Raw genomic sequence first — 15892 nt, forward strand, 5'->3', positions numbered from 1 at the left:
AAAAATTGGTAGCTAAGTAAGAGACACATATTGATTTGGGTGAAGGGAAATACCATATACCAAAAGCACAGTAACACTAGTAAAAAGAAAACACAGAAAGGTACACAAGACAACAAAGGTAAATACTATTACATACACAATACTGCATCACCAGTATTAACAAACCCTAATCTATGGGTGGATACATAGATAGATAGGCAAGATGATCAGGTATGGGTAGGTGAATGAGAATATACCTATGACCATACATAGATTTGGCATATATTTCTATATATACTTTGTATGTGTTATAAAAATGCCCATACACATAATAGAGTTAACAAGGGAAAAAGTTATGACAACTTCTTACCCATAACCAAACACCTTGAGGGAGTCGTTGTTACACCTGCAGGCTTGGGACCATGGTCATGGGATACATCAAGCTCAATTGGTATAACATACTACACAAAAACATTGTTCTACATTCTACTTTAGCTAGTAGCAACTAGCATCTCAAAAGCTTGTGAGCAGCCATCTAAGTTGCAACAATTGGTCTCTCCTTGTTCAGAGCAAAGAAGAGTGAAAAAAATCAAAGACATATGAAGCAATTAGTCTAAGGGGCTAGTGGGCCATAAGAACCTCAGCCTACATGACCTTGAGACCAAAACTAGATGATGGCCAGTTACTCCTGGCAAGCACTCTGAAAAGGGCTAACTTAGAGATTCGAGATAGATGGGAGAAAAATGTGGAACAAAACTTAAAATCATAAAAAATACCAAGCTTTATATCTATGCAGGGGGAAGTAAGCCCATCACCATGTAGAGGGTTAGCAGACAATGTTTCTGCAAGTGTATTTGTATGTTCTGTAAGAACTTCCAGTTATACAGTAGAGCTGACAAGGGATAAGGTTGTAGTCACTTCTTGGCCACAGCTAGCTACCTGGAGGGAGTGAGTAGTTGGGCCTGTGGTCTCGGGACCATGGTTGCAGGAGACAGGTGTTGCAGGGGACATCATAACATACTACACAAAAACACTGTTCCAAATCCTACTTTGGCGAGTAGCAACTGGGATCTTAAAAGCTTGAAAGCAGCCATTTAGATGCAATAATGGGTCTCTCCTTGTCCACAGCAAAGAAGAATGAAGAAAACCAAAGACCCATGGAAACAATTAGTCCAAGGGACTGGTACACCATGAGATCCTCAGCCTATACAACTATGAGACCAGGAGAATTAGATGGTGCCCAGCTACCAATGTCAACCACTCAGAGGGAGATTTCTGTAGGAGATCCTGGGTAGAGTAGGAGAACAAGGTGGAACAAAACTCAAAATCATAAAAAAAAAAAAGAGAGAGAGAGACCAGGTTTGCTGGTCTGATAGAGCCTAGTGGAACCCCTGAGATTATGGCCCCTAGCTGCTTTTCAGGTCTGGAATTGAATCCACTCTTGTGACTTCCAGCCAAACAAAAGGCAGTCATATGAGCTGAACATTTACACTAGGTAGATACACTCCTTGGAGAGAACAATCATGGGAGAATAGAAGGGCTCTGTATGCACAAGGAGACAGCTCAGTGGGTAGGAGCACATGGAGGGAAGGACACAGGGATAGGTAAATATGGGAGATGAAGTAGGAGGGGAGCTGTTGCACAGTGGGAAATTGTAGTTAATGTCATGAGACAAAGTGTATGTGAACTGCTTGGCGTAGTGTCTAAGGCATTTGACTGCTAACCAGAAGGCTGGCGGTTCAAACGCACCAGCCACTCCTCAGAAGGAAGGTTGGGCAATCTACTTCCGCAGTGATATTGTCTCGGAAACCCAAGGAAGGGTCACTATGAGTCGGATCCTACTCAAGGGCAAAGGTGTGGAAAATGAATTTGCTCTGTAAACTTTTACCCCAATCAAAATAAAAATTGAAAACAAACAAACAAAAACAGGCTTACTGGTCTGATAGAGACTGGTGAAATCCCTGAGATTATGGTCCCTCCTCATCCGTCAGGCCTCGAATTGAATTTACTCCTGTGGCTTAACTTTCAGCCAAACAATAGACAGGCCTACGAGTGGTACGATTACACCAAGTAGATACACTTCTTAGAATAATCAACCATGGAAATCAGAAGGGTAGCCTTTGTATAGGGAGCAAGGTGAGAGAAGAGGAATATTTAGGAAAGAAGAATGGCAGGGAAAAGGTAACCACAGGGAGAAAGTGGGTAGAGAGCTGTTACTTTGTGGGGATTGCAATCAATGTCACAAAACAAAATACATTTGAAATGTTGAATGGAGAATGATTTGCTTTATAAATTTTCACTCAAATCACAATATAAAGTTTAAAAAAATAATAGAAAAGAAAACACTATGGATCACAACAGAATATTGTCTGATACAATGCTAGAATATGAGCCTCTAGGTTGGAAGGTACTCAAAATACACAGTGGCTATAACCCAAGCATACCAAAGACTGTGAAGGAAGTGTGAGACAGGCAACAGTTTGTCCTGCTGTACATGGTGTTGCCAGTAGCTGGAGTCAACGTGGTAGCAACTAACAACAACACAGTGAGAGTATACTGGCCCTGCCCCTATCATTATACTTACCACAAAGTAAAATGGTATAATTGTTTACTTGTCTGCCAGGCCCATTAAACAGAAATGACAGTGAAACCTGTGAGATCTAGAACTCAACAGGACTGTCTTGTTTTTCCAGGTCTTACAAGTTTTCTGCCTTTGACAGGTTGCAGTCTTATCACTTTTCTATCCTTGTTTTAGTGGACGATATTTGAGCTTTCCTTCTCTGACAGATTTCCACCTTATACATGTGCCAGCTTTCACAAGTTTTAATGTCATTCTTAAAACACTATAAAAATTATTAAGATTCTAAATGATTGTGTATACTTACCAGAGTGAGCAACCCCACACACTTTTTTGACAGGATCTGCAAAAACTATTGGAATACAGTCAGCACCAAGAGCCGCTATTGTGACCCCACTCTGATTTGTGGTTATTCCATCGTAAGAATCAGGCTCCTTCCTTCCCATAATCCAGACGTCACTGGCATGATCAGTCTAATATCAAAGGTATATAATGAAAATATTTTGAAAGTGGGCTTTATCATACCATAAGCTTTTTTTTTTTTTAACCAAAGTACTCACTTCAGTACAAAATTATAAAACCAGTTTAAGATTACCAGCATTCATTATAAATAGCACTCCTACATATGGGAGGAGCTCTGGTGGTGTAACGTGTATGACACCTGGCTGTTAACCAGAAGGTCAGCGGTTCAAATCCACCAGCTGTTCTGCGAGAGGAAGATGAGGCAATCTACTCTGTCCTATAGGGTTGTTATGAGTAGTAATCATTCAACAGCACTCCACAACATATGGTAAAATACTAAACTTACTTATCATTTAATTTTTTAAAGCTTTTGATATTATAATCTCTGAATATTTTATTCAGAGTAAAAAAAACTTTAACATTTAGAAATCCAATATAATCTATCATGAACACCTCCTACTAGGGACGAGGAAATGTCTACTTGAAGTACTTTCCATTAAGTACTACTTCATTAAAAGCAGTTAAATTAATTATCAAATAAGTAGTATTCCTACTTTTTCCTAGATTCAAATAAGTAAGAATTTTGTAAAGAACATGATGTTGTTCCAATCTCATCAACTGTGACCTTTTGATCAGCAGCTGAATGCCTTAACCACTGCACCACCAGAATTCTTTTTAGTGGTATTATACTCTCCGCAATACCTAAGGCATTTGACTGCTAACCGGAAGGTTGGCAGTTCAAACCCACCAGAAGAAAGACGAGGCAATCTACTTCCATAGAGTTACCGCCTCGGAAACACAATGGGGGGTCACTATGAGTTGGAATTGACTCGATGACAGTGAGTTTGGTTTGTTTTTTTAATATTCGCTGAGAATTAATTGTATTGCTAGAAGTGAGGTGCTCCAAGTGAAATACATACATCACAGAACTGATGTTTAGGCAATAGTGTAGAGATATACACAACCACAAACATTATCCTAAAATTGTAAATAAAACACCAAAGGCAAAATTTAAATGGCTTGTTTAAAGTCCATGTAGTCAGTCACTGGCCAAATGGAGAATGTACTTTAGATCTTGCACAACATGAAGCAAAATTTACCTTTATTCGGTAAAATTTCTCTGCATTAAATCCTGCAGCATTCGCCAACCTACGCAGATTTTCTTGAACAACTGCCTTGGGATCTCTCCGTTTGGAACTACTGAAGAGATTTAACGAGCTGAGAGTTGGTATATAAGATATCCCACCTGTTCTTGTAGTAAATCCGTGTATGAAAATATCTATTGAAAGATACGTAGTGAAGATTAAAAAGAATGCCATACAATGGGCTGTAAAGCATTATCAAACCCAGTCTCTCAGTAAGACACTCCCTGCTCACTTTAATCTGTACTCCCTTATCTGGTTTCTAATTTCTACAGTACCTTGTATCTCAGCGTGTTCTTATTACATACTGCTTTGTGTTTGTTTACCTCCTCTGTGGGATTACTGCTCTTCAAAAAATATCTCCTGTCCCATTTGTCTTTGTATGCCCAACAGAATATAGTTCATAATAAATCTTTTAAGCAAGAAGACTATTTTAAATTTCACCCTTCTATGAACACTCCAATGAGCTGAGGTTTCAGAATTTTAAAAAGATGCTCAGGGTCATGTATCTAATTTTAAAGGAAGACTGAGGGATTTGTCTTAAAGCTGAGTTTGCATAAAGCAAATTTATTTATTTAGTATGGCTTTGAAGGGACTGAGGGCCATTAAGTCCCTTACCCCTTGACACTCATGTTGTAATTGATGCAAAATCCCATAAGCCCAAAACAGTCAATGAAAGAAAGAAGAGGAGAAAAAAAAGGTGAACAAAAATCTGGTTTTTCATGGACACTCTAAACAACAGATAGGGTTTAATATACCTGGAATCAGAGGAGATGTAATTATGGTTAATTCTCCATTCAGTGAGGGCAGATTTCTCAAATACATTTCTACTTCATTCTGGATTTCTTCTAATTCTTGAGCTGTAATCATGTTTATTTCAGTGGACTGTTTCAAGAGGCCTTCCTGCAAAGTCATCTGTAAATCTTCAAACTCAAAATTGTAAATATCAGTGAAGAGTTGATCAATAAAAGCCTTCATTAATGTCTTCCTGTACACAGGCACAATTACCTTAATGCTGCTCAGGTTTTTTTCATCGATTTTCTGTTTAATGGTATACAGAGAGGCAACCATGCTGGAATTGCAAACTACATCAAATTCTCTCAAAAGAGCCCATAACCTATTGTTTGTTTCTAGTTCACAATGATCACATTCACCATCCCTTTTACTGCTGGTGTTACTGCCACACATTATGCAAAAAAACTTGGCATTAGCAGCATGGTAGTATTGAACAGTCTTCAATGCTTTTAGTAATGTCTGATGATAGTTTTTCTGAGCGTTCAATTTCAAACCAAACAGATCAATCAACACTGCTTCTGCCATCCTTCAATATTGTAAAGAGGTCTTCAAAGAAGATTTTTGCACCAAATAAGTCACCTGTAAAGAATAATTAGCATAAATAATACAAAATTGTATAAATCTTCCTCTGGTTATAGTAGAAAATTGTGGCAGGATAAAAAAGCAGTAATCACATTGATTTGAAAATGTAACCAGTGAAATAGTAATTGTGGACCACTCCCAAAAAATCGGCTGCTAACCAAAAGGTCGGCAGTTCAAACCAAACCAAACCAAACTCACTGCTATCTAGTCCATTCGGATTCATAGCGACCACTTTTGGGTTTCCAAGGTGGTAAATCTTTAGGGAAGTAGATTGCCCAGTATTCCTTCTGCTGAGTGGGTGGCGGGTTTGAACCGCCAGCCTTCTGATTAGCAGTCTAATGTCTTAGGCACTGTGCCACCAGATTGCCTTTCATAAGAAATACCAGGGCCTTAAGTTCACTGGGTTAAATGGAGCTGCACCTGAAAATCTCGTTTTTTAAGCAGAGATAAAAGCTGAGAATACTGGCAAATTTCTCTTTAAAATTTACACAGTATTCCTACTGGTGCGAACAGTTAAAGGCTCAGAGGCAAACCAAAGGTTAGTGGCTAGAACCCACCTAGCGCTTAGCCGGAGTATGAGCTGGCCATTTGTTTCAATAAAGATTTAAAAATAAAAAACCCATTGTACTTGACTGAGTTGATTAAATCGTACGGAAGCAGACTGCCACATTTTTCTACCGCGGAGCAACTGGTGGGAAGGACTGGTAGGTTCAAACCGCCCACTTTTCTGTTAGCAGCCGAGCGCTTTAACCACTGCACCGCTCTTATAGAGCTGTCCTATTCTACAAAACATGATGTCGCTATGAGTTGCAATGCGCTGGCGGGCACCTAACAACAACAATCACCACGCAGGGAATCTTCACAAAAGCGACTGCTTTCTAAGTACTTTCTTACTCATCCTCCCCAGGTAGATTGTCTCATCTCCTCCACCTTGCTGCTGGTCCCCTTTTGGTTACCCCCTCTGCCCAGAACAATTTCTTCTTGACGCCTCTGCCAATCTCCACTCCCTCTCCTATATGGCTCCCACTGAACATCATTTCGCTAGTTTTTTAAATTAAGAGAAGCCAGAGGGGTGACCTACACCCTGCCCCCTACATTTTGAATTCCCACAAATTCCATTTGTGCTCTGCCCTTCCCTCGGTTCTTTGGCCACGCGGTTCCGGCTCTTTATATGCTTGCTCTGGTCAGTGGGCGCAGGATACGTATCTTCACCTGGCCTGGACTCTCATCGCCCCCTTGGGAGACTCTAACGGAGAAACACACTCGGGGATGCGGTGCCCGTCCTTGCCTTCGTGCATTTCACAGTCGGTTGCACACACCATTTGCTGCTAGTTCTGTCACGATTTAGGGTCTCCTCCAGGCGCGGTCTCTCCCTGAGCCTGAATGAAATCTGGGAGGTGAGAGCGTGTTACCTGGATCTATAAGCCTAGTGCAACGACATTGCTGGCGGTGGTGACGTCCACCTCACCTAAACGGCAGACAGATTGGACCCCCGCCTGACGTCGGCCCAGGCTTCCGAGTGTTAAGAGTTTCCGCAGGCTGCCAAGAGCAAGGGTACAGCCGAGGCGCTGCAAGGAGGCACAGGCTTCCCGAGATCCCGCTGGAGCTGCAGCGCGTGCACATTGGGGAAGCGGTAAAGCAGAACCCCCTACGTAGGGGAATCCCGGGATGGGGCAAGAGTCCGCCCACCAATCAGAGGCGGGCTCAGCAGTTCCGGGTCAGAGAGTCCCTTGGAGCGTGCACGCTGCGGCCCTGAGACGGTGGGAGGAACAGGAATCAGAGCCGCAGAAAGGCCTTCTGACCAGAGACTGGCGGGTCAGCTAGGGGAGGCTGGGAAGGCGGGCTGGCCGGGGCCGGAGGGAGAGGGGCGTGGGACAGCCGGCGGGAACAGCGCCTCAGGAGGAAGGTGCGGAGCTGTGGGCCGAAACCGCGCGTCCCCTGAGAGGGAGTAGGAAGGCGGGCCCTGTGAGGGGCGCTAGGCCCGAACAGCGGATCCCTTGAGGGGCGCGAGGCAGCGGGCGTGGTAATAATTCCTCTTCCGCTCAGGAATTTAAAACCCCATACAAACTTCTGCAAATGGAAACCCCTTCCCAAGCTCTGTGGAAGTCCGCCCTTCAGTTGCTGTAGGACGATTTGCTGAGACAGCAATGTGGTTAGGAGCCTTAGTGATTACCAGAGCCCAGAACTGCGAAGCTCATCACGTTAGCATTTGGTCATTTGTCCCATCTAAAGTTCCAGTAAAGGACTTCTTTGGGGGTATTTTTGTTGTTTTGATTTTTCCAGGAGCAAGTTGGTTGATTTTCCTCCTTTGCCTTTTTGCTGATTTTTGTCTTTCTTATTGACAGGAACAGCATTCTTTATAACTCCTTCACTTTTATTCACAAACAGATGTCCTGTATTCTCTTTAGAGATATGTGTCACCAGTAGGAAATTAGATGGCTTTAACAATTAGAATCGTAGTAAAGGGGGAAATTAGATCTTCATAAAATATAAAGTTTATTTTAAAATATTGAGCAGCTACCCTCCTCGGAAGGAAGATGGGGCAATCTACTTCCGTAGTGATACTGCCTCGGAAAACCAAGAAGGGGTCTCTATGAGTCGGGTCCGACTTGATGGCACGTAACAACAACAACAACAACATATGGAAGGCAGGTGTGGTGGTAAGGGGAAAATATCCAGTCTTCAAAGAGTAGGAGAAAGGGTGCTGCTTCTTGAGAACTGATTATGATGGATAGAGACAGGATTTATCTTTACTTTTTACTCAGGTAATAAATGCTGAAGACCCTTTACCTGGAAGAGAATTTCAGAGATCTGATAGTTTAGAAGAGCATTTGGAGATAAGCAGGTGCTTCTACTTAACTAGGGAACAGCATCACCAACCCAAATGGGAACCTACTTTTCAATATCCTGGCAGATATTTTCAAGATTTGTGTCATCACTGTCTTACTGGACTCTTAAGAACTCTGAGAGGTAGATGGTAAATCTCCTAAACAGAAGGTACATTCTTTGTCCTAAGCTTGTTTTATGTTAAATATTACCTCCAGTAGGAAGGCTGGTGGCATAGTCCCTAAGGCATTTGACTGCTAACCAGAAGGCTGGTGGTTCAAACCCACCAGCCACTCCTTGGAAGGAAGATTGGGCAATCTACTTCCCTAGAGATACCGCCTTGGAAACCCAAGGAGGGATTGCTGTAAGTCAGAATCCACTAGATGGCAGTGAATTTGGTTTTTTGGTCTTTTACCTCCAGTAAAACGGAAGTCTTTAAAATTGGTAAAAATAGGTTTAAAACATTTATCTTGTTTTTATAGACAATGATGGAAATGATTTTCTTTCATGTAACAGTAGTGGCAGTAAAACAACACAATTTAAAAATAGTGAAGCTGTTAGGCAAGAGAGGTTTTTATTATCACACTGTATTTGCATACCACTTACTTTCACTAAAAGAGGAGCTCTGGTGGGGTAGTTGATAGAGCTACTATACCAGTGGCTGCTAACCGGAAGGTTGTCAGTTCAAACCCACCAGCTGCTTCCATGAAGATTTATAGCCTTGAAAGCCCAATGGGAGTGACTATGAGTCAAAATCAACTCAGTGGTAGTGGATTTGGTTTTCTATATTTGTTTGTTTGTTTGTTTTCCTTTCACTAAAGGAACTCTGGTGGTACAGTGGTTAACATGCTTGGCTGCTATCCTAGAGGTTGGCAGTTCAAACCCACCAGCAGAACCATCTTTCCACAGAACAAAATGTGGCAGACTACTTCTGTAAACATTTACAGCCTTGGAAACCATGTAGGGTAGTTCTACTCTGTCTTGCAGGGTCACTATAAGTTGGAGTCAACTCTAGGCAGTGGGTTTGGGTTTTGTCCTTTCACTGTCTTGTCATAGACTGCTATCTACTCTTATCTTCTAACAATCTGCTACCCTTCTCCACTCACCCCACCCCAGTGGCTCTCAATCCTGGTAGCACAACAGAACAACTAGTGGAACTTTTTTTAAAAAAAATTTAAAATGTCCCATTCCAGATATACATTGAGTCAGAATCTCTAGGAGTCCTGCCTGGGCGTGCTTTTACTTTGTTTTGTTTTGTTTTAAACTCTACCGATGATTCAGATGCATAATTAAGTTTGAACAAAATCACTACACTGTTCCCAAGACAACCAAACAAAAGGAAGGGTCACAAAATTTCATCCTTTACATGTACTGTTTATTTAGAACCCATTTAACTGCTACTTGTTACTCAGGACTTTTCAAACTCAAACATAACCTTGTCAGAAAGCTTTCCTCCCCAGTCATGCAGAAGAAGCCTTCTCATAAATGCAGTCTGGACCTACAGTCAATCAATAAATTGAAAAAGTCAAGTTAAACATTGAATTGTACACTGCATAAGAATGAATTTTATGGTTTATAAATTATATAAATCTGTTTGAAACAAAATTTAAAAATGGGTTAAACCAGAGAATCATGAAAAAATACAACGTAAATGCTTTAAACATTTTTATTTTAACCTAAAACAGAAAATTGTATGCTCATTTGCCAATCCATTGAGAAAGGTCAAGGCCTTTTCTTTATAAACAGATCTTCTGATTGGAGTTTCAGTGTATCTCTTGTGTAAACCATACCTCTAAACCATCAGCTAAAATTTCCCCAGATTTGATTTAAAAGCACATCTGAGTGCAAATTTCTTCTTTTTAAGCTCTTACTGGTATATTACACAAATAACTCACCTTCATTGGGTCTTTCCAACTTATGAAATATGAATTTTTTAAGGAAACAGTCTATTTTCAAGCTACTTCATTGATTTACATTATGTAAAATATTGTGAAAGCAAAATAACAAGTACAACAAGCATGAACAGGTTTGAGAACAAACACAAGTAATGCATTTGAAGATTGTAGAATTAGCTGGTAGGAGTAGAAGTAAGCAGATACACTAGAGAATATCTTATTAACTGTAAGCATTCAGCATGGTATGGGCATTAAGCACTTATGATTTACAAAGAAAATAATTCTGATTGATTGATGAGAGGTTGAGTAGAAGTTGCCTTCTGATAGCTTCTACTGTACTTCTACATTTTAATTATTTGACTATGTGTTCTTGTCACCCATAGAGTATTTTGAAGGCAGACATAGTGCCTAGCTATTAAGGGGAACCATTGGGAAATCCCAAAATGTTCTTTTTTTTTTTTTTAATGTTTTATTTATATTTTGGAGAAAATTTACCTAACAAATTAAGTTCTCATTTAACAGTTTCTATACATCCTAGAGCTAGTCCCCAAATTATGGACAAGTCTGTTTTTAAATTCAATTTGTACATAAGTTGGAACAGTTAGGTACAGTTCATATCTAACATCAGTTAAATGTTTGTCGCAGTGTAGATATAGTATATAGTGTACGTTTCTATGCATCACAAACATTAAATACTTCCAGATACACTAAAACATCTTTTACATAATAATAATAATACAGTAATAATAATGTTTTGATGTGTGTGTGTTTTGAAGCACACATTTATTTTTATGAACCACCGTACATACATTGAATTTTTAACATAATCGACTTTATGGGAGTTAATTCATAACTACAAATTATTTGTAACTTGGAGACTGCCTATACTTAGCGACATTGGTTACACTTTTCACTAGGTGTCAGCATTCTCATTATTTCCATTCTGGTTGTTCCACTTCCATTAATCTAGCTTCCTTGTCCTCCCTTACCTTTAAAAACCAAAAAAAAAAACAAACAAACTCTCTGTCGTCAAATCAGATCCAAGTACTAAAACCCCTCCTTGGGTTTCTGAGGCAGTATCTCTATGGAAGTAGATTACCCAACCTGCCTTCTAAGGAGTGGCTGGTGGGTTTAAACCACCAACCTTCTGGTTAGCAGTCAAATTTAAGGCACTATGCCACCAGAGCTCCGCCTTACCTTTGGTCTGGAGTAAATGTTGACTTTTAGGTCTCATTTAGATGATTATATATAGGAGCATAGTACTTACAGGTGATATTATTTATTTTATGAGCCACACAGTCTTTTGGCTGGTAGGTGACCTCCAGGAGTGGTTTGAGTTCCAACTTTTAAGTGTATCACAAGGTGATAGTTTCAGGGATTCCTCTAGTGTCTACTGATCTAGTAAGTCTGGGTTTTTTGGGGGGAATTTTAGTTTTGTTCTACATTTTTTTCACATTCTATCCAGGACCATTTATTGTGTTCCTGATTGGAATGGTCAATAGTGATAGCCAGGCACCATCTAATTCTGATCTCAAGGTAGGTAGGGCCCTGGTTTGGGTAGACTATTAGTCCTGGAAATTAGTTCTTCTTGAGTCTTTGGTTTCCTTTTTTCTCTTTTTCTCTAAACATGTAGAGACTAACAGTTGTATCTTAGATGGCTGCTCACAAACTTTTAAGACCCCAGATGCAACTCACCAAATTAGGATGTAGAACATTAGCTTAATTATCCCTCCCCCTCCAGACTATGGCCCTAAGCCTTCAAACCCAGTAAACCAATCCCATGAGGTCTAGGAAGTATCTTACTGTGCCCGCATGTGCCTTATTTTATAAGTGAATGCAAACTTGTATTTATATTTGCCTACAGAAACACCTATATTATGCACCCGTATATTCATATGTGTTTACTTACACATATATAAGCATACATATCTACCTATGTAACCACACACGTATATTTGGTGGTTATTACTATTATTGCAAAATTGTTTATATGGTGGCTTTTATCAACATTGTCCCTTATTCTTATGTACTTCTTGTTGTTGTTGTTGTTGTGTGCCGTCGAGTCAGCCCTGACTCATAGCGACCCCTCCTTGGGTTTCCGAGGCAGTATCACTACGGAAGTAGGATTGCCCAACCTTCCTTCCGAGGAGTGCTGGTGGGTTTGAACTGCCAGCCTTCTGGTTAGCAGTCAAGTGCCTTAGCCACTATGCTACCAGAGCTCCCATGTACTTCTTAGTGTCATCTTTTACCTTTGTCAAGTTGTATTGACTTCACCCTTATTTAGTATTATCTTGCCCATCACCAAAACTAGTAATAGAAAGTGATTCCTCCTCCTTCTTTCTCCCATTCCTGGAATCATCAAAGAATGTTGCTTTCTGTATATATACATACAACTATTCTTGTCTTTTTATAGTAGTGAGATCATGCAGTGTTTGTCCTTTTGTGATTGACTTATTTCACTCAGATTCATCCACGTTATAGTGTATTTTGAGAACTCATCATTTATTTATGGCTACATAGTATTCCACTGTGTTTATGTACCATAGCATGTTTGTCCATTTATCTGTTGATAAGCAGTTAGATTTCTTCCATCTTTTTGCTGTTTTCAGTTATGCTGCTATGAACATAGATGTGCCTATGTCTCTTTGTGTCATAGCTCTTATTTCTCTAGGGTATATACCTATAAGTGGAATTGCTAGGTCACAGGGTATTTCTATTTTTAGCTTTTTGAGGAAGAGGCATACAGTTTTCTATATTGGTTGTACCAGTTTACAGACTCTTCAGCAGTGAACCAGTGTTCCAGTCTCCGCACAACCTTACCAGCATTTGTTGCTTTCTGTTTTTTTGATTAGTGCCATTTTTACAGGGGTAAGATGGTATCTCATTGTAGTTTTGATTTGCATCTCTCTGATGGCTAATAATCATGAGCATCTTTTCCTGTGTTTGTTGGATGCTTGAATGCCCTCTTTGGTAAAGTGTTTTTTTTTAAGTCCTTTGCCCATTTTTTAATTGAGTTATTTGTCTTTTTGTTTTGAGTTGTTGAACCCAAACAGTCTTGCATCACCATGTAAATCTTCTTTTCATGAGAACAAATGTAATTTAAAAATATGTGAACAGTTGACTTTAAGTCATTTGCAATAAGGTTTCTGGGTCTTTCCAGAAAGGAACATGTAGCATATGCAAATCTCCTTGTTAAAAGCTTTCTTGGTTTAGAAATCATGCTGATATGTTTAAAGAACAGAAGAAAACCTTTCCCATTAGCATCTTGAATGGGATAAGAGAGTCATAACTAAATTTCACCAATGACCTTTAATTTCTGTTGCAGAGTTAAGTATTTTTTGAAGCAGGTTGCCTGGTCATCCCTTAAAGCTTGAATTTAAGCTGCAGAGCAACCCCTATATGTCTACATTCAAAAAGAAGAGATGACTTGATAATCTAGTACTGTCTGCACAAGCAGAGAAATACCACCTTTGGTAGAAGGCCAGAAACAATCTAGGTAATGTATGAATGTTGTTTATATGTTTTGGATGGGAGTTAAAAACAGTAAAAACCTTCTGGTTTCTTTTCTCAGTGTCCTGCAACTTTAATCTCTGTGCCTGGCCAAAAACAGTAGTCCCTAGTTTCAGCTTCTAAGACACTGGCATATAATAGGTATATGATAAATTTTTAATAATTCAATTCATTAATTACTTTTGGATGACTCTGACATAATTTCTTTGGAAAACATGTGGTTGAGAAGACTTAAAAATCTTTTTAACCTGAAGGATATATTATTGATTCTTACTCATTTTTTCAGTAAGGATTATTTTCCTATTATCTTCTTTATTTTGAGTGTTGAAATTGAACCACCCAAATCTGATCTCATCATTCTTATAACAAATACATACTTGCAAAAACGGCGAGGTGGCCTCATACTCTGACCTACTCTAACCCTACAAGGGGAAGGCAGGATTACCAACAGTAACCCAAGGCCTATTACTGCCAGGCCAGACATGCTGCCTCCCTCCAGCCCTTTCTCCAACCGTCCCTCCCAGAGCACCCACCACCTCTCTCCTGGGTTCGATAATTCGCTGCAGTGGCCACACAGAACTCACAGATTACAGGGTTTATTAGGGAAGCACCAGGCTACAACTCAAGTTCAGGAAGAACGCTCAGTCTCTCTCCCAGCCCACCATCCCTCAGCCAAGAGTCTCTCACAGTCTCTTTCCCAGCAGTGCTGGTCCCTCGGTGTCTCACTTTGCAGTGCGTGTCTCTTGCGTCTCTTTCCCAGCAATGCGTGTCTCAGGAGCCTGTGTCTCTTTCAGCAGCACATCTTCCTCAACCAGCAGTCAGAGAGAGTTCTGCCTCCAGGAGATCTCCTTTTGAGCCCGCAGGGTGGTCAAACTAGCCAATTATAGCATCAGAACTCTAAGCACCTGAGAGAGAGTGGGCACCTCCCAGAACATTGTTTTGTGCCACTCCCAACAGAAATACTCCAGGTGGACACCTTCAGCAATCAGGAGCTCCTCAGTTGCTCATAGCAAATCCCACCTTGGAGTTTACAAAGACTTATGGGTAGAAAAGCCACACAAAGTAATTTACTATATTTACTGCAATACTAAAATTTAAAATTCCCTGAAACTCTTTTATCTCATATCATCTTTCCTCAGGTTCATTTTCTAGCCTTCTTTGTCCAAGATAATTTTTGGATATTGAACTCCTCCCCCCACTTATGGGGGAAAAAAAATCATACTTATATGAAAATTACTACATAATTTTTCTTTCCCTATTTTGTAGTAAAATGTCTACCCTGAAGGAGATAAAATACAATAATAAACTTGGCTATACTCTGCTGCCTGGTAGGTCCACACAGTAGCTTTTTTTCATGCAGAATAAAATAATTGCTCTATGTGAGATGGGGTCATGTATATATAATTGCTTTCTTTCATTCTTCTGAACCAAAAGCTCGCAAAGTCCCAGTGGAGTCTAACAATCTTGGTTTAACTTGCTCACCTACATGGAGGGAGATACCAGATGATAACAGATGATGAGTTTCTGAAAACTGGAACTGTGGCCTTTTAACAATCTCATCCTCAGAGCCTAGAACAGGGCTTTTGTCTTGAATTGAAATATGGTAATCCACCAGCCACTCCTCGGAAGGACAATGGGGCGATCTACTTCCGTAGTGATACTGCCTCGGAAACCCAAGGAGGGGTTGTTATGAGAAGGGTCCGACTCGATGGCACATAACAACAACAGTGCACAAAACATGCTTATCACAGTGCCTTTGTACATTCTATTGCACTGTTTCCTGTAAAGCTACTGCTTTAGTTTTAAGTATTTTTTCTAAATGATTATACTTTATATAAATTGTAATGTTTCAGATATTTACTGTCAGATACTTTAGAGATTGTAGGTTTTCTTTTTTTTTTAATCAGGGTCACTTAATTCATCTTTATTTTCTCCAAAATATCTTGCATATAATTATTGTTGTTGTTATATGCCATCAAGTTGACTCATAGCGACCGCTTGCTTGGGTTTCCGAGGCATTATCACTACGGAAGCAGATTGCCCAACCTTCCTTCTGAGGAGTGGCTGGTGGGTTTGAACCGCTAGCCTTCTGGTTAGCAATCAAATGCCTTAGGCTACTAATA

The 15892-nt window shown here is 40.1% G+C and overlaps 1 protein-coding gene across 1 annotated transcript in view; it reads right to left on the reverse strand.

Annotated features, from left to right (window-relative positions):
- LACC1 (laccase domain containing 1) overlaps positions 1–5481 on the reverse strand; it is a 13843-nt gene extending 8362 nt beyond the window's left edge. The window contains exons 1-3 of the mRNA XM_007947825.1: positions 4920–5481; positions 4120–4298; positions 2865–3030 (exon numbers count right to left, since the gene is read on the reverse strand). Of these exons, the coding sequence (XP_007946016.1) occupies positions 2865–3030; positions 4120–4298; positions 4920–5481 (907 nt within the window). The remainder of the gene's footprint in view (positions 1–2864; positions 3031–4119; positions 4299–4919) is intronic.
- Positions 5482–15892: the final 10411 nt, after the last annotated feature.

This window comes from Orycteropus afer, unplaced genomic scaffold (assembly GCF_000298275.1).
Source record: "Orycteropus afer afer isolate SDZICR_OR568_19922 unplaced genomic scaffold, OryAfe1.0 scaffold00194, whole genome shotgun sequence".
Taxonomy (NCBI): domain Eukaryota; kingdom Metazoa; phylum Chordata; class Mammalia; order Tubulidentata; family Orycteropodidae; genus Orycteropus; species Orycteropus afer.